The sequence below is a fragment of the Physella acuta genome, unplaced genomic scaffold (genome assembly GCF_028476545.2).
Source record: "Physella acuta isolate Inbredline_101_S28 unplaced genomic scaffold, ASM2847654v3 ptg001465l, whole genome shotgun sequence".
In the NCBI taxonomy this organism is placed as follows: Eukaryota; Metazoa; Mollusca; class Gastropoda; family Physidae; genus Physella; species Physella acuta.
The window spans coordinates 271,762-291,081 of NW_026732980.1; the positions used below are offsets into that span (position 1 = coordinate 271,762).

The following is a 19,320-nucleotide window of genomic DNA, read 5'->3' on the forward strand; positions in this document are numbered from 1 at the left end:
GACGAGTTAATAAACGCAATTCTCCAGAATGGAAATTGCGCTAAAAATTAACATGAATAATATATACATATACTATTGTGAGCATCAAAAATGCATGCTTAATCGAAACTATTTTTAAAAATTATTTACATAATTCTAAATGTCGCTTTTACCAGAAACCTTTTGACATTTTATGCATATAGATTACCTATGTATTTGTTTTAGTTACAATTAAAGAAAGATGTTTTATAACTGCATGAAAAGAAAAACTAAAATTTTTTTTAAATTTTACAACAATTGAACAAACAGGGCGTTAGATTTTTCATGCATATTTTAATTAGTATATTCTTTTTCTGGAACGTATTACATAATTATTGCTAAAACACATATTGTGAAATTTTATTATTAAAGGACATACCAATAGAGCAGCTACGACAACTGATCAAAGATGTGATGGCTATATTTGTGAAAACAAAAGAATTCACGTTGCTTGAGTTTTATGTGCTACAAAAATGCTTTGAAGTTGCATCCAACATCATGAAAGCTAAATCTATAGAAGACTGCACACTAATAGGAAACGATCTGGCTGATTTAAAATTTGCAGGTCTCTCTCTCTCTCTCTCTTTTCATCTCTCTCTCTTCTTGCACACGTACATACACACGCAAATACAAAACGTGATATATGTATATATATATATATATATATATATATATATATATATATATATATATATATATATATATATATATAAATGTTACCGAGTCTATTTGCTTGTAGTGCCAAATGTTACCGATTTCACTGCTGACAGAGCCAAGTGTTACCGAGTGTATTTGCTCGTGCTACCTTTGACCAGCACACAACATCGACCACAATATAGATACTCGGAAATGCAGGTTTACATTGATCTCTTTATTACATGAATCAATAGAAATGCTCCACATAACAATGCATCAATGTTCCATAAGAATACAATGAACCAACTGACCCCCACTGTCCTCACTAGTCCTCACATAACAGAATGCACGTGTCCATAATTCCTATCCTCACATAACACAATACGTCTACCCCGTTCAGTAACCAACTTGATACTGCCCCTAACACGTCTCTACAGTTCGGCTTTTCCTTCTAAACTCTCGCCTTCCCATATATCCCTTGTATTCGTAATCGTATTCGTAATCGTATTCGTAATCGTATTCGTAATCGTATTCGTAATCGATTCTAATCGTTGCATCAGAATATTAATTGCGCAGCTCTGTCGTACAGTCCGATTATTAGACCACCTGCACTATTACGTCAGACTGTGACTGCGCAGCGGCTTTGTCGTATTGCTTCCCAAAATACGCCGTGGCTTATCAGTCCAACACCTGTTGCATCAGACTGTAATACGTTCTTACAATAGTATGGTAACTACCCTAGTTACATCCACCCCCGCCTTTTTTTGTGTGTTTTCAACCACAAACAACGCTTGGCAGGTGCACTCCTTCAATGTCAAGCGCAACACCGTAAAAAAAATTTATTGTTCCACTCACTGTCAATGTCGTCACATTCGTATAAGATTGACAGTTATCCCCATTTCACATATCAAATGTGTCTACATCATATTCCTCAGACACAAAGCAGTTCTAGAATTCACATCCACCTCCGCCTTTTTTCGTTTGGTGTCTTCACCAGTTCACTTTGATAGCTTTTGAACAGTCTGTTCTCATCCCAGCGCGACCATGAAAGAATTGATGGTTGCTGACGAAAAATTTCGTATTCTTTCTGTTTCTCAAACTTCTCCGCGGACCACTTATCTGCTGTTCTAATGTCTCTCTGCTTCTGGGAGGAACGGGATCCTCATTGTTGCCGTTATCCTCCACTTGTGTATCGCTGTTGTGCTGTTGATGGTGACATGGTTCCGGGATGGGTATGAGAATTTCCGTTGTAGTTTCCGGTTCCCTAATTGTCTTAGGTTTCTTTGTGTATAAATGCTCTTCTTGACTATGCCAATATTTCTTTAATTGAGCAATATTCGCCCACCGATCCGGTTTGGTGTGATTGGTGGGTCTTATTTTAAAGGGGCCACCTGCTACTTTAGGCATCTCCACGACTTGCCATATCTCCTGTCCCCAGCGGTCGTGGATTTTGTTTCTGCCTAATGGGTGGCTACGCAGTAATACTTTGTCGTTTAGTTGGAGTGGCGGGTCTTTTGTCTGTACCGGCGGTTCCCTTCGCCGTGCTTCATGTTCAAGTCTTCCTTGTACCACCCTGTACATTTCTCTTATTCGTCTCATATGTTCATTCACATATTCCAGTGCGGTGTATGAGCCAGTCATACTTTCCTTTTTTCCTAGGAACAAGTCAAGAGGGAGTCGAGCCTCCCGTCCGAACCGTAACATGTGTGGCGAAAAGCCGGTTGTGGCATGGGGGGTGCAGTTGTATAGATATACCAACTCTGGGAGAAAATCAGGCCAACGTTTTTTCTGTTCAGGTTCTAGAGTACGCAGCAAATCATGCATGCTGCGGTTGAACCGTTCGCACTGTCCGTTTCCTTTAGGATTATATGTGGTTGTTCTAGATTTGTTGATCCCGTAGTGGCTGCACAGTTGGTTAATTACTTCTGACTCGAAGGCCCTTCCTTGGTCAGAGTGTAATTGTATTGGTATGCCATATTTGGTGAACCAGTGTTCTATTAAGACCTTTGCCACTGTTTTGGCCGTCTGATCTCGTGTGGGCACCGCGACAGTCCATTTGGTGAATGCGTCAGTCATCACCAACACATGTTCCGTCCCATCCGATGATTGCTCCAACGACGTTAAGTCCATAGCCACAATCTCTAGTGGTTTTGTCGCCAGTAGGTGTCCTGATGGCTGTCTCATTTTGACAACTGGCACTTTCGCATGCTGACACCTAACACAAGCCTCACAATGGCGTTTGACCTCCATCTCCATATTGGGCCAGTAGCACTGCCGTCGTAATATTTTGTGCGTCCTGTCCTGACCCTGGTGTCCCGCCCTGTCATGTGCCAACTTTAGCACTTCTTCTCGTAACTGTCCAGGCACCACCACCTGGTGTATTGTCCCGTCTATTTGGTCATGAATTCTCCGCATGAGAACACCATCTTTTATACTGAGACGGTCCCACTGACTCAGTAGTTTCTTTGTTTCCCGACCAAACTGTTCTCTTTCTCTTCTTCTTGGGAATTTTTGTTCCTGGACGTATTTCAACAGCGAATGTAACCCACTATCCGTTCTCTGGGCATCTCTTATCTCTTTATTATTAAGGCAATTAAAATCACTAATGTCCATATGACGGGGCTCTGTGGATATGTGCTCCACCCCGGTCTGCCCGTTTTGCATCACTTGCACCCCGTGAGGGATATCTGTTGACGCTCTGACCTCACATATTCCTGTCAGCGTTTCTTCCTCATCGCCAGGTCTCTCGTAAGGATTTCTTGATAAAGCGTCCGCATTGCCATTGGACCGCCCCGGGCGATATTTTATCTCCAGGTCAAAGAGTGCCAATTCTGCTGCCCATCGCTGTTCGATGGATCCCAACTTTGCTGTCTGTAGGTGACTCAAGGGGTTATTGTCAGTGTATACCACACATTTAGCACCTAATAGATAGTCCCTGAATTTTTCAGTCACAGCCCATTTTAATGTCAAAAGTTCTAGTTTCATGGCGCTGTAATTTGTCATGTTCTTCTCTGATTCCTTCAGAGCTCGACTGGCATACGCAATAACCCTGAAACCTTGCTCTTGTTGTTGTGATAGTACAGCTCCCAGACCTTTAGAGCTGGCGTCAATTTCTAGCCGAAATGGTTTGTCAAAGTCTGCGTATCCTAATATCGGCGCCTCGGTCAAAGCATTTTTCAGTAGCTTAAACGAGTTCAGGCATTCCTCAGTCCATAATTCACCTATCAGTAGTGTTTTGCCTTTCTTTTTCTCCTTACTGTGTTTCTTTGTCATTTTGTTTACCAAGTCATGCAACGGTGCGGCAATTTTTGCAAAACCAGGTACAAATTTTCTATAATAGGAAGCAAAGCCCAAGAATGATCTGACCTCTACTGTGGTTGTTGGCTGTTTCCATTCTTTAACAGCTGCAATTTTATCTGGGTCAGTGGCGATGCCATCCGACGAAATCACATAACCCAAAAAACGTACCGATTTCAGACCGAAGCCGCATTTGTCTGGGTTCAGCTTTACTCCTATCTCTCTAAGACGGAGAAACACTTGTTCTAATCTTTCTAGATGGTCCTCCCAAGTTTTTGAGTAAACTAGTATATTATCCAAGTACACCAACATTATTTGAAATAGAAAGTCACTCATAGCACTTTGCATTACTCGCTGGAATGTAGCAGGCGCATTAGTTAGACCAAACGGCATACGGGTCCACTCGTACAGTCCCAGTGGAGAAATAAATGCAGTCTTATGTTGATCGTTGGGGTGCATGGCCACTTGGTGGTAGCCACTAGCCAAATCCAAGGTAGAAAAAAATCTTGCTCCCCCCAACGCATCAAGACATTCATCAATACGAGGCAAGGGGAATGCATCCCTTCTTGTGATATTGTTCAATTTCCGGTAATCACAACACAGTCTTATCTCCCCTGACTTCTTTTTTACCACTACTATCGGTGCCGCATACGGGCTTGTGCTGGTTGTAATAATTCCCTTTTTTAGTAGATCGTTCAGGTGTGCTTTCACCGCAGAGTAGTGACTTGGTGGTAATCTTCGATAAGGTTGCACCACAGGCTTGTCTTGTAGTAAGGGTATCTGGTGTTTTATTACTTCCGTGTAACCCAAATCACCCTCGTACGAGGCAAATATATCCCTGTACTTATTCAGCAATTCATTTAGTTTTGGGTCCTCAGTTTCCGGGAATGTATATGATCGGCCATCCTCTTTCTTCACCTCGGCCGTCACATTGACCGACCTAATTGTTACTTCATTACTGCTGGTATTGATCAGTTCGATGCACTGTGCCGACTTTTGTACCTCGACGTTCTGTGGTACTCCTACCAGAGTGTTAGGCGGTATAAAAATTTCCTCATCCAAAACATTTGCCACTAATCCTTGAACCAGTCCATTTTCCGCTGATGTGTATGTCCGCAGTAACACGACGCCTGCCCTCAGTGCGGCGCCACATGGTTCTATCATCACATCACCATTGACGCTTCTATCACCAATTAGTAATGTGATTGCCTTGACCGTGTTTGCCGGGACTGATGTCCTTCCTCTGGTCTTGGCAAACCTGGCCAACTTGGATCCCCGACCTGGTGTGGACGATCCGACAATATTTGTAAGAAATTCTGGCAACTGGCCAAGAATATTCATGCCCAACAGGCAAGGTATATTTGACACATTTGTCTCTAGGTTGTGTTTCGTAACGAACACCCCAACCTGCTTCAACCTATGTCCCGCCACCACGACATCCGCCAGAAAATAACCACAATATGGAATGGTTAATCCATTAGCTGCCGTTAGGCGCATGCATGTGTCAGACCTTAAACTATGGTCTTTTCCTTTCATCCATTTGGTGTAAAATTGTTCCGTAATTGTCGTCACCTGGGAGCCTGTATCCACAATTGCCTTCACCGCGATGTCCCCGATCGTAATCATCGTTTCGGGACAGACTCCCATCATTTTGTTTCTTGGGCCATAACCTCGCCCCTCTGTAGCCTGACCCTGCCTTACAGAGGACAGTACCGTGCCATATGTCCGGGTTGTGAGCAGGACAGGCAGATTGGTCTGCCGTCAGCTGTCCACTGGAGTGATTGCTTGGCAGGTCGCGGCTGTCTAACCTGTCTATGTTTTGTCCCGTTTTTGCCCTGATTCTCTGCTGTTGACCTGCTTTCTAACCTCTCCAATCGTTGGTCAACCTTATCCAGGTGGGCCAACAGTTGAGCCATCATGGTTTCCATCGTGCCGGTCCTTGTGGGTGGGGATTGTTTCTGTTCCGGCACAGAGACTTTGTCTACCGAACAGTTCGATTGGTCCTCATCCTCGGACCTGCGGATCGCTGAGTTCCTGACCTGAAGGAAGGTCAACTGTGGGTCTTTGTAGACCTCTTCTCTCAAATCTCTCCTTAAGATAGGGGTTGCTAGCCCCTCGATGAAATGGTCCCTCAGTAGGCGCACATCAATGTCGGGTGTTTTGCCCTTTACCGCGTCAAAGGTCCTGTTAATTCGGTGTGAATATTCCATCACACTCTCCGCCATTCTCTGCTTTAAGCCTACGAACCCCGATAGCAGTTGCGATCCCGACCGTCTCTCCCCAAAGGTCTCCATAATTAGATCTAGCACCTTATCTGGATCTGTTTGGATGGTTTTATCGTGGCATTTGACCTCTGCCCTAACCGTCTCTCCTATACTGCCCATCAACAATCTTAATCTTTCCTCTGGTGCCATGTATCTCGAGGCCCAGGCAGCTTTGACCTCTTCACTGAACCTGTTGGTTAAGGTTGGGTCACCGTCCCCGTAAAATTTGTTGATGTGGGACTCTCTGGGCAGGACCACAATATGGGTCTGCTTCTCGTCCAGAGTAGACATTCTAATTTTAATTCTTTGATTAAAAAAAAAAGACCTTTCCTACCGTGTATGTAAGAATACTTTTCCCTGTTCCTGAATGTCCGAATTCACACACACGAAACACAGTTATTAACTAGGTTGATAATGGGTGCCTAAAGCGGCTGGTCTAGTTGAATTCTTCTGCTCGACAACGCCAAATGTTACCGAGTCTATTTGCTTGTAGTGCCAAATGTTACCGATTTCACTGCTGACAGAGCCAAGTGTTACCGAGTGTATTTGCTCGTGCTACCTTTGACCAGCTCACAACATCGACCACAATATAGATACTCGGAAATGCAGGTTTACATTGATCTCTTTATTACATGAATCAATAGAAATGCTCCACATAACAATGCATCAATGTTCCATAAGAATACAATGAACCAACTGACCCCCACTGTCCTCACTAGTCCTCACATAACAGAATGCACGTGTCCATAATTCCTATCCTCACATAACACAATACGTCTACCTCGTTCAGTAACCAACTTGATACTGCCCCTAACACGTCTCTACAGTTCGGCTTTTCCTTCTCAACTCTCGCCTTCCCATATATCCCTTGTATTCGTAATCGTATTCGTAATCGTATTCGTAATCGTATTCGTAATCGATTCTAATCGTTGCATCAGAATATTAATTGCGCAGCTCTGTCGTACAGTCCGATTATTAGACCACCTGCACTATTACGTCAGACTGTGACTGCGCAGCGGCTTTGTCGTATTGCTTCCCAAAATACGCCGTGGCTTATCAGTCCAACACCTGTTGCATCAGACTGTAATACGTTCTTACAATAGTATGGTAACTACCCCAGTTACATATATATATATATATATATATATATATATATATATATATATATATATATATATATATATACATGTATGTGTGTATACAAATCCTTAACATGATTTCTTTTTATGCATACAATTTGAAATGTTATATTAGTACATAGTATATACTGTATATATATATAATTATACATAGTATATATGTGCATTATAGATATATATATATATATTTAAGTGTTATTATATTATTTTGGTTGTTCTGTGTATGTATAAATATAGATGTACGTTTGCCAACAATATTGAAGTAAAATTTATATTAACTTAATAGAAATCACAATTCACACAATACGGGAGAAACAATTGCTGAACATTGACGCACCGGATTTTATATGCATGATTCTTCGAACATTGAAATGGTTTACCAACATTAGCAGAACTTTCTCAAAGGTTAATACTGATATTAATAGCATGAATACTAAGATAACCTGAGTAAATACATGCACTTGGTATTTTTCCATTATACCATAAGTAAGTTAATTAAGTTTTATGTTTATTTAACAAGTGCTATTATAAATTTCATACACTAGACTTTAGCACAACAAGAAGTCGTAGACTTACTTGTACAGCGTTTACGTCATTTACCAGACTCTACAAACAAGGTAAACTATTCTCTTTTTTGTTTTACATTACCTTAGTTTATTTTATGATATAAATATTTTAATTACTTTTATATGTATGTACACATAAATATGAGACCTGTAGCCTTACACAAAAGTGCTTTGATGTTATTGACATTGAGAAAATCAGAAGTTTGACTACTGGTGATTTTACCATACACTTAACAATTAAAGTTGGCCTATTATTTGTTTTAGCTTTTTAGAAATACTATATATATATATATATATATATATATATATATATATATATATATATATATATATATATATATATATATATATATATATATAAATATATATATGTAGGTCGATCTACATTATCTATTCGATATTTTTTTTCTTGTGGCTTTATTTTTTGTGTATTTTATTAAATCTATTAAATTTATTTAGTACATGTTAATTTCTACTAATGGCAACTCTAAGAATGTGTCCTTAAAAATGTGTACACGTTGTATTATTAAAGAAACTAACATGTTATTGTTATTATAAAACAACTACATAATTATGGTCAAACCCCCGACCTGGCCAAACTGCATATGGTCAAAATCCCAAGGGTAAAAGAACGTTTATTTTACATAAAGATACTTTTCTATAACACGTATAAAATTAATATATAAATAGTATATAAATTATATATATATATAAATTATATAAAATTATATAAAAATATATAAAATTATATATATATATATATATATATATATATATATAAATACATATATATATATACTATATGAGTAATATATAAATCTATATACATAACAAGCAATGTATGTCTATCTGTCTATTTGTCCTTTATGCATTACTACACCTCTCATCACATCGCCGTAAAATTTTAAGTTTTCTGCGAAAAAAAAATTTCAAATTCGCAAGGGCGGCGCCACGGAAGGGTGCGATTTTTCTCTATTTACGGTATATAAAAATAACAAAAGTCAATTGCAGTGACACCGTTCTCACGACCGCCATGAAACTTTGGGAAGATGTTGAGAATACTCCCGGAGAAGATTTTTGCGCAAAAAACATTTTCAAATTCGTAGGGGTGGCGCTCCCGTAGGGCGCGATTTGTTTTTTCTCTATATACGGTTTATAAAAATAAAAGTCGATTTTGATTTGACACTGTTCATCCGATAGGCATGCCATTTTTGATAGTTCATTATAACACTCTAAGGGAGGGTTCTGTAAAAAAATCATTTTTAATTTTGCAAGGGCGGCGCCACGGGAGAGTGCGATTTTTCTCTATATACGGTATACAAAATAATAAAAGTCAATTGCAGTGACACCGTTCTCACGACCGCCATGAAACTTTGGGAAGATGCTGAGAATACTCTTGGGGAGGTTTTTGCGCAAAGCAAAAAACATTTTCAAATTCATAGGGATGGCGTCCCCGTAGGGCGCGATTTGTTTTTTCTCTTTATACGGTATATAAAACTTTAACCCTTTATCTACTGACAGTACTTATAAGAACCACTTTAATTAAGTGCCTGTATTATTTTTAATATAATACGAATTTTAAAAAATTATTCAAGTAATTAATAGTATTATCTCCCCTGAGTCAACGGCAGTTGGATTGCGGTTTCGCGGCGTTATTCTTTTTTTTTAGTTACACAAGGGCGGCGCCACGAAATTGGGGGATTTTTCTCTATATAGGCCCTACGGGATATAAAAATAAAAGACGATTGCGGTTCGACACAGTTTATCACGGTGACATAAAACTTTAGTGAGTTGATGAATACTCCCGAGAAGGTTTTTGGAATGGGAGGGCTCATAAGGGTGGGTAGGTGCTGGGGAAGGGGGATTTAATTTTGCATGGGCGGCCCCCCGGCAGGATGCGATTTGGCGCGTTGGTCTTTCCCGTGAGCGCTATGGTGAATACGTTCGGTCTAAACAGTGTGATAGACAACGGATAGGATGGGGCGTTACAAATTGAATCAGGCTTGTCCTCTGGAGCCCCGGTAGGATGCGATTAGGCTGCAAATAAAAATGTCTGTTTCGGCCCCAAACGCTCACATAGGCGGCTGAGAGCCATGTATTAAGTTTTATTTTAATAATCAGAAAAATTAACCAAGGTTAGATTATTAACTGGGACGTATCTTTTGTCTTTAAACAAATCCATACAGTTTCGTCACTTTGCGAATGATGCAATAGGCATCTATTTTTAGATAATTCAAACAGAAAATGAGATCGAGCATCTAAGAATAGACCATTAGTAACGCTAACATATTGCATCAGTCACACTAATGTTTGAAACGCGTCAACACATTTTTTCGTGTTAAATATTAAATCCTGTTCATTTGTGTCACTTTAGTGAATGTCGCAATCTGCATCATTGTTAACAGGATGCTATTTTAAGGAGCCAGGGGTCGTACGCCGCGCGTATGCGGTAGTGTAATCGGGGGGGGGGGGAGGGGGGGGGGGGCTCCTGAGAGCGGGCCTCTACGTCTCTGACACATGGGCGGTCACCGAAGTGTGTTCTACCATATTATTTCGGTGAGTGCACTCAAGGCTTTCATGCGGTAGTGTAGGTAAAACCGTGTCCTGATATTTATGATCCAAACGCAGGCATTGTTTACATTTAAATAACTCATTTTTAGAAAAGAAGGTCACGCGTCTAATAACATCATTATGATTGGTATCGCGTTGGTGAAATCCTTCTAATATATTTTTTTCTTCTGTCCCCGTGGCATCGCGCGGGGGACGGGTACGCTAGTTATATATAAATTATATATTAATATATATATATATATATATATATATATATATATATATATATATATATATATATATATATATATATATATAAATATATATATATATATATATATATATATATATATATATATATATATATATATATATATATATATATATATATATAAAATTAAAGCTTACGTCAAACTATTTATAGAGATTTAAAAACAATCATGTGCATTTTGATTTTTCACCATGCATTTTTCAGTAGAGAAAGGTAAGACATAAAAATGTAACATTTACATATGTGTTTCGAACAGGTGACACCCAGGTGGTAACTATTAAACCAAGCTAGTCACTTATTATTGGGTGAAAATATATATTGAGTAATTTTACTTATGCCAGCGGGAGAAAGTAAAGTTACGTGAATATTATTTTACATTATGTTATATCCTAATTTAGCCAATTCCTTTGCTTAAAAAATAAAGTTTTATATAAAATAATTAATTGAGATATTCCATAAAGTTAGATTCTAGTTCTTAAATTCTAGATACAATCTAAGGATAGACGAAAATGGTTTAAGTCTAAACCATCAGTAGCTATAATAAATAAATTAAATTCTCGAATAGATAACTCTCGTTTGTCGATATAAGTTGCGTTTCATTTGGACAAATTCACATACGTTTCAAGTAAGTCCATGAGAAAGTTTCTGTATCTATATATAAAGTATTGTTTCTTAACTTTTAAAATTAAAGTGTTGTATCAATAAATAAATATATCAAATAATTATATATCGTCGTTAAAACATTGTGGTTAAGACTTTAGGAGAAAGAACATTTTTCTCTATTTAAATAAGTATTTTGAAGTTGTGCACAATAAATATGATCTTATCTAACAGAATAGACAAATAAAAATATAAATACACAATCTTGTAAACAACTTGAATGTTAGTAGAATATATATATACATATATATATATATATATATATATATATATATATATATATATATATATATGCATATATATATATATATATATATATATATATATATATATATATATATATATATATATATAAATAATACTTATTTGTATTACAAATAACGAAAGGTAAAACTATTTAAAACTCTGTTTGGATTTTATATCCACATTTAGAACGGATAAAGCTCAAGTTTTCTTAGCTCAAAGTTAGCTGGGGACAGCCACTGTTCTAGGAGAGACAACTCCAAAATCAAACAACTGTTGCCTTGTAGTTTGTTCTTGGTTGGACAAAGGCTTTGGAAGCAAATCCAAAAAGAAAAGCAGGCTAAAATAGGAGTCAATGGCCTCAATGTCACAAAAACAGTTGACACGTATCCTTAATTGTGTTTAAGTGGGATCCTTACAACACAAAAATTAAGAACGAAGAAGAAGAAGGACATAGGTAAATTATGTCTTGAATGTAGCGGGTAGAATTGTCGCTACTGAAAAGACACGAACTAATGTAGGGATTAGGGACTTTCATCAAATCAGCCGTTTTTTATGTTTTTAATTTTAAAAAATGAAATTTAATTACGAGCTTTTTATCATTAAATTATTATGTAACTTAACTTATCGTGTAACATTTAATATTTTAAGACATTTTTTTTACATTTATTTGAACTGACATTTGTTTTAGGAATGGACTTCTTTTGCAAACATCTCTGCTGGAATAATACTTCTTGTGTTGCAAAATGAAAAGTGTATTAAGGATTATGACATAAAAGAATTAGCACCGGTAATAATTTCTCCCAAATAAATATTTTAGAGATTATTGTAAAATATATTACTTTTTAGATGGGTTTGATTATTAGTTTAATATGAGCCTGCAGAGTAAATTTAAGGTATGTAAACTTACTGAGAACATAACATTACGCATAGGTCTAAAGGGTTAAATAAATATAACTGTTGAATTTACAAATTATCGGTTTACACATTTAAACACAGTATACCTAGTTTTTAAGTTCTAAAAATATTAGATAATATATTGATAAGAGCACGTACTAAAAAATAAAGTTTTTTTGTAGACAACTAAAACGAACATTTTATTAAATTAACTTACGAATATTATGATATGTCATTTCTAATGTCTGAAAACATTTAAGTAATAATAACATATGTTTGTTCTTTATTTGTGTACTACACAGTTAATGTCAAAGTTTGTTAGCCGTAAAGATCAAGAAGCAATTACCGACATTAAACTACTACATTTGTATATAGACAACAGTAAGCGATCATGGTTTCCAGAAAAAGGTATTTTCTCTACACATTTTATAATGTCTGCAATGTTTGTATGTGTATCTTCTTTACCACATGATGACAGTTTAATTACATATAAATATAGGTTTAAACGTTTAGTTGTTAATATACCAGTCGCCTTGTGCTGAAATTGTACAACGATTGCGACATAAACGGTGGCAGATATTTAAAATAAACATGTTAATATAATACTCTGAGCGATTTACATGTAATTTAAACTATTCTTTTTGACAGATATTTTTTTACAAAATATGTAAGCTAGAAATTACATAAACTGTTGAAAATAACAAATCTGACATTTTAAATCTCAGATTTTATGTATAAGAAACTTAGTTATTTATATTTAAATGTAGATGGTTTTTAAAAAAAAATCAAATTAATAATTGTATATTTTTTAAAACTAGTTGCTGCACAAATGTGTGTTCAAGGAATTATTCATGCTATTGAAAATAAAAGAAGATCATACAAGGGCTTTAACTTGGTGGCTTGGATAAAATGTCTGACGAAAATGTGTCAAGCAGCTAAAATTATATATGAGGTAAGAATTGTAAGTTTCAGTATAAGCGACTTATTTATACATATCTTTATTATAAAGTAAATATACATTTTTAATATTAAGCATTCTAACTTTTTAACTATATTCCCTATAGATTTTAGCAGCCGAACCACTTGACTGTTTGTATGATGGCATAAGCTCCCCAATCGTTACGGAACAAGAAGCTGCTGCTGATTGTTTGTTTGCTATTGCGGAAAAAAGTCCTGGAAATTTTAAAATTGGCGAGCACACAAAAATTATGTCTTTCCTTGAAACAATGCAATGTTGTGGAAATGAAATATTAGAGAAGAAAGCAATATCTGTGTTATGGTATGTCAAACAGGAGGCAATTATTTTGAGCAAAAAAGAAGGTAATTTAATGATATATATATATATATATATATATATATATATATATATATAGAGAGAGAGAGAGAGAGAGAGAGAGAGAGAAATTTATATATATAGAGAAATGAAATGGAGTGCAAGATAAACATATAGTGTTAAACGAAAAAACATTTTTAATTGTATGGAATTAACTTTATATTTGTTTAAAATCGGGCTTTAAATTAATAATAACGGTGTACCATTATGCGTTATAAAACATTACGTCAACATAACGTTGTTTTAGAAATCCTGGCTCCGATACTTCCTGAGCAATGGGATAAGTCGACTTACCTTGGAAATGGAACATATGGATGTGTTTACCTACTACAAGATTTAAATGAACCAACTGCTGAAGAGTTTGCTTTAAAGGAGATGGAATTAATGAAGGGAAAATCTTTTGAAAATCAAGTAGGCTAAATTGCATGATAAATCAATTCCATAAATTATAAAACGACGCCTTATAATTTGAAAATTTATGAAGTACAAAATGTTATTATGTATCAAGTTATATTATTGCATATAAGGGACTAAACTGTCATTTATGAAAATAAGCCGGGAGTGATCTCCACTAAACTTTCTCGAATATTCTAATATAAAATTACGAGGGATGGCAACTCAGGACATAGACAATATTTGTTATCCATTTTTAATTACTTAAACTTTTTATAATAGAATAGAATCTCGTAAAAAAAGAATTGCACACCAAGTGAAAAGTTTCCCTTTCAAACCTTTCAAACGGTCTATGGGACAAGTGAAGTAGAGTTCATTTGTTTCTGTGACCTCGGCATATGAAGAGATAGTGTGGTCAGCACTATGCCTAGCCGCCTTTACTTTCCCTAACAGGAGTTAGGTACTCATCAGAGTTGGGTGGACTCAGGGACTGTCTACTGACTTGAACCCGGATTCGAACTCGAGACTAACGGTTTAGCAGTCCAGCTCTCTACTGCTAGACTACTCCGTTCCACACCAAGTGAACACCTAATAAAATGTGCATAAAAGTGCGGGATATTATTAGTACTTTATAAATTTACATGCGTTTTTGAGAAATCGGAAATAGCGTAAATTAGCACTTCCGGTCAACGGAAATTACTCAAAATTTGACAGAAGTTAGAGAATTAGATCTTTTACTTACATGTGAAATTTCATTAATCTATCTGAAATAGTACGCAAGTTATAGGCTTTTGAAAAATTCAAAGTAGAAATAGTACCACTTTCGGTTATCGGAAATCGCTCAAAAATTGATCAGCATCTACGATTTTGATATAATACTTACAAATGAAATTTTATCAACCTAGCTGTAACGGTACTCAAGTTATCCTGTTTACACACAGACAGACACACAGACATACGGACAGAATTGCAAAGTCCAGTTTTTCCGACTCGATAATGCACACAACGTCAAAATGTTTATATATTTGTATTTATAATTTTTGCCTGATTAAAATAAGTCCTCTATACTCTGGATGTGATGAAGGACTGAGGAGTAAAACGGTGAAAACTGTCAAAATTTCAAGTTATTTGTGTGCACGATTACAAGACTTTCTTTATACTTCGTAAATACTAGAAAGTAAAAAAGACAATTTCGCGATTCATGAGAGCTTTTTTTAAAAAAAGTAATTCCTTAATTAATTAATTAACTAATATTTCTTTTACTCTAATAAGGAAATAAATATACATTTGATATTTTACAGATGAATTCAGAGTTAAACATATTGTTTAAAGTTAGTCATCACAGACTAGTCAGATTTTTTGGATTTCAAAAGAAACTGTCAAAACTGTGTATGTTTTTTGCATACATGCCTATGGTAAGTTTTTATAAAACTTAATGCTCCTATAAAAATAGAATCTGAATATAGGCACCATAGCACCATAAGACATTAAAAGTTAAAAAGAAACAATACAATACTTTAAAAAACATTGTATTGTGTAAATTCGATAATTAAACGTTTGTGTATTTTATGATTTACAGATGTCCTTAGCATTAAAAAATAATATTAAAAAGTATACAAATATTAGTATCCCTGATTTTGTATATGCAGAGAGTGATTGATTTACATATAATTTATAATGTTAAACGAGATAACATTATTTTTCTGATAATAATTTTAATTTGCTTAAGGGTTCTCTAAGAGCTTTTGCAAAAAAACAAAATGGATTATCGGAGAAAACTATCAAAACGTTTACACTGCAAATTCTAGAAGGACTGAACTTTTTACACAGTCGAATTTCGCCTATTATACACAGGGATATTAAAGGTTGCTATGTTTAATTTTTATAATTTAGTTAAATACAATAATTAAGGAACACATACACTTGCTACAGTTATAGCTATATCTTGAACTTTTAAAAATAATTGTTTAAAAACAAACGTTTTAATAATCAGTCTTTTCTTTTGGTGACTATAGCATTAAGTTGAACACTTCACACATTTTATATGTTTTAAACAATGATTTTCAATTTCGGAAATTTAAATGGCTAAACCTTAATTATTTAAAATTTGTCTAATCATAAAATTGACTAGCAAATGAGTAGGCAGCTACCAGAATCTGTCACTAAAAATAAATACGTTTGACATTTAGAAAATCATTTGAAATATATTTAAGGTTCAATACACATGTTTTTATCAGACATTTTCTTTTGCGTTTTTATTTTATTATAACTGTATGTTAATCTGTCGATAGTGTTCATGTCTGTATGATCATTGATTTCAGCTTAATATAGTTTTGTAAAACTCAACATCGTCCGAAAAAAGTTCAATTTTAAGATTTCTAAAACTTTAAGGAATTTTATACATTATTGACAACTTTTAGATTGAGATAAATATTATTGCAATCGAGCGTCAATCATTCTTTCAATAGTAGATTTTAAGTTATTATATAATAGGCACATTTCTTTAATGCAGGTGAGAATGTTTTATTGGAAAATGAAAACAGTGTCAAGCTAGCTGATTTTGGATTGGCGAAAATAGTAACCAACTCAAATCTACCTAAAACAAATGAAACTTGCACAACTAAGTGGGTCGCACCAGAAGTACTGAAAGGGAGCGAAAATACGCCATACGATTGTAAAGCTGATATTTGGTGAGGAGTTTTCTTCTAGATTTAATCTATTATCGGGTCTCTCTCTCTCTAAGTCTCTCTCTCTTTCTCTCTTTCTTTCGCTCTTTCTTTCTCTCTCTCTCTCTCTCTCTCTCTCTCTCTCTCTCTCTCTCTCTCTCTCTCTATATATATATATATATATATATATATATATATATATATATATATATAAACATTTTGTGCTTTGGATCCAAATTAAAACCTAAAGCAAAATCAAAATTAAAATTGTCTAATATATCCAATGTTTTATTTTAATTCCAGGAGTTTGGCATGTACTGTGGTGGAAATGGCTACAACAAATCCACCATGGCCCGATCACTTACCAGAACAGCACATGTTTCAACTAGTCATGGGAAATAAACCACAGTATTTACTTTCAGATGCGTATTCCCAAGCATTGCATGCTTTTTTGAATAAAATGTTTCAATATGATCCAGAAAAAAGACCATCATCACTTGAGCTCTTGAATGACCCGTATGTTAAATGGACGTGTCAATCAGCATCCAATTGAACAATTTATTCTATACTAGCCGTCCCGGCCAGGCCCTGCTCTGGTTTCTGTGAAAAACCTTTCTGTTAAAGACCATTACCTGTGTGTTTAGTAATCATCATAAACCCGGCATTGCACACCCAAACCAAAACCAAAACAACAAAACGCAAACATAACGCTAACACAATTACAAATACAAACGAAAACAAAAACCTAACAACTAACCCAACCACAACCACAAACACCAATACGAACACAAAGAAAAAAACAAACGAAAAAGCAAACGAAAACAAACCAAATCCAAATGCAAAACCAACCACAAACCCAAAGAAAAAAACACAAACGAAAAAACAAACGAAAACAAACCAAATACAAACGCAAAACCAACCACAAACACAAATACAAACACAAACGCAAAGAAAATAAAACACAAACGAAAACGAAAAAAGAAAGAACAAAAACGAACCAAATCAAAACGCAACCACTAACGCAAACCCAACCTAAACACAAAGAAAACACTAACGCGAACATAAACGCACAGTGCTCAGAGTCTAGCCCGGGGCGGAATCGCCTGCTTCAGCTTAATAAACGACTATAGTACCCCAACTTATTCATAGTCTTTTGCACTCACTTTAATGAACGTAGGCGCGAAACCGAACACGGGAGGCCCGGGACCCCAAATAGCACCCTGTCTGGGCGCCAGAGGACGCACCATGACGTCACCGCCTGATTGAACTTAGTAAACGACTATAGTACATAACTTATTCATAGTCTTTTGAACTCACGCGAACGTATATACCATAGCGTACAACGGAAGGCCCGGGGCGCCAAATAACACCCTGTCGGGGTGCCGGAGGACGCCCGGATTTGATTCACTTAAAGACTATAGTAACCTTTCTTACCCATAGTCTATCGCACTGTTAAAAACAAAACTATGCAGCATAGCGCTCACATGATAGCCCAGGGTGCCAAATCGAACCGTGCAAGGGCGCCGGCGGACGCGCCTGTTTCAATTTAGTGAACAAAAATGATAATACTCCAAGCTTATCCGTAAATGGAAAGAAATAAACATATAGGATTTGTAGGACCTGGCTTATTAAATGTTATTGATTTAAAAAAAAATATTGAACAGTATGTTCAGTGTATAGAATAAATAAAAGGCAGTGTTAAAAATACCTAACGACATTGCACTTAATCAATCCCCGCTAATTATGTAATTATTTTTTTTTTCTTAACACCAAAAACAAAGTAATAAAATGTAAATTCTTTCTTATTAAGAATTTTTTTTTAAAGGGAAGTAACTGCAGTCAATACATTTCCGACACAATTTTAGAAATTTTATAAACGTCGATACACTTTTTAAAAATTTTATGTCGTGTTCATAATTGAAAATTATTCTTCTAAGTAAATAGAATGAAAATTGTTTTTAAAGACTTTCAATGGTAATTTTTTGACTCGTAAATTTAGACTATGAGCACGATAAAAAATCTAACACTTAAATCCATAGAACTGTCAACGACAAACTTTTTTGCCACACGTTACAGAACTGAGCTTTATATATATTAGATTCAAACATCTTTTAAATGAAAATGCACCTTTTTTGTAACATTTGTTCAATTACTATTTTTTAAATATCTGTATAATTTCCTTTTTTAAATATTTAAATATAAGTGCAATTTTTTAGTACTTATAGATTGCTTCTAATAATTCGAAAAATAACGAGATACTTTGATTACAATTCTTAAAGATGATTACAAATATGATTTAATTTACCCTTTTCGTAAATAGTTTGCTTGTTTTACGTATTTCAACATATTTTCAAACAAAGTACGTGGGGATGTACAAACTTTATTAA

General features: G+C 35.5%; 1 protein-coding gene across 1 annotated transcript; it reads left to right on the top strand.

Annotated features, from left to right (window-relative positions):
- Nucleotides 1–396: 396 nt before the first annotated feature.
- On the top strand, nt 397–18,155 carry LOC131928129 (uncharacterized). The gene is made up of 12 exons (XM_059284066.1): nt 397–583; nt 7,641–7,759; nt 7,900–7,971; nt 12,336–12,434; nt 12,844–12,949; nt 13,360–13,493; nt 13,606–13,861; nt 14,122–14,285; nt 15,569–15,682; nt 15,997–16,132; nt 16,780–16,957; nt 17,237–18,155. Exons 1-12 carry the CDS (start codon nt 433–435, stop codon nt 17,484–17,486), a joined length of 1,779 nt encoding a protein of 592 aa, XP_059140049.1. The 5' UTR covers nt 397–432; the 3' UTR covers nt 17,487–18,155.
- The last annotated feature ends 1,165 nt before the right edge of the window (nt 18,156–19,320 follow it).

Coding starts and splice junctions, on each gene's coding strand:
- LOC131928129 (XM_059284066.1), top strand. CDS start 433: ATGGCTATATTTGTGAAAACAAAAGAATTCACGTTGCTTGAGTTTTAT. Junction 7,760..7,899: donor TTAGCAGAACTTTCTCAAAG/GTTAATACTGAT, acceptor TTCATACACTAG/ACTTTAGCACAACAAGAAGT. Junction 16,958..17,236: donor GATTGTAAAGCTGATATTTG/GTGAGGAGTTTT, acceptor TTTTAATTCCAG/GAGTTTGGCATGTACTGTGG.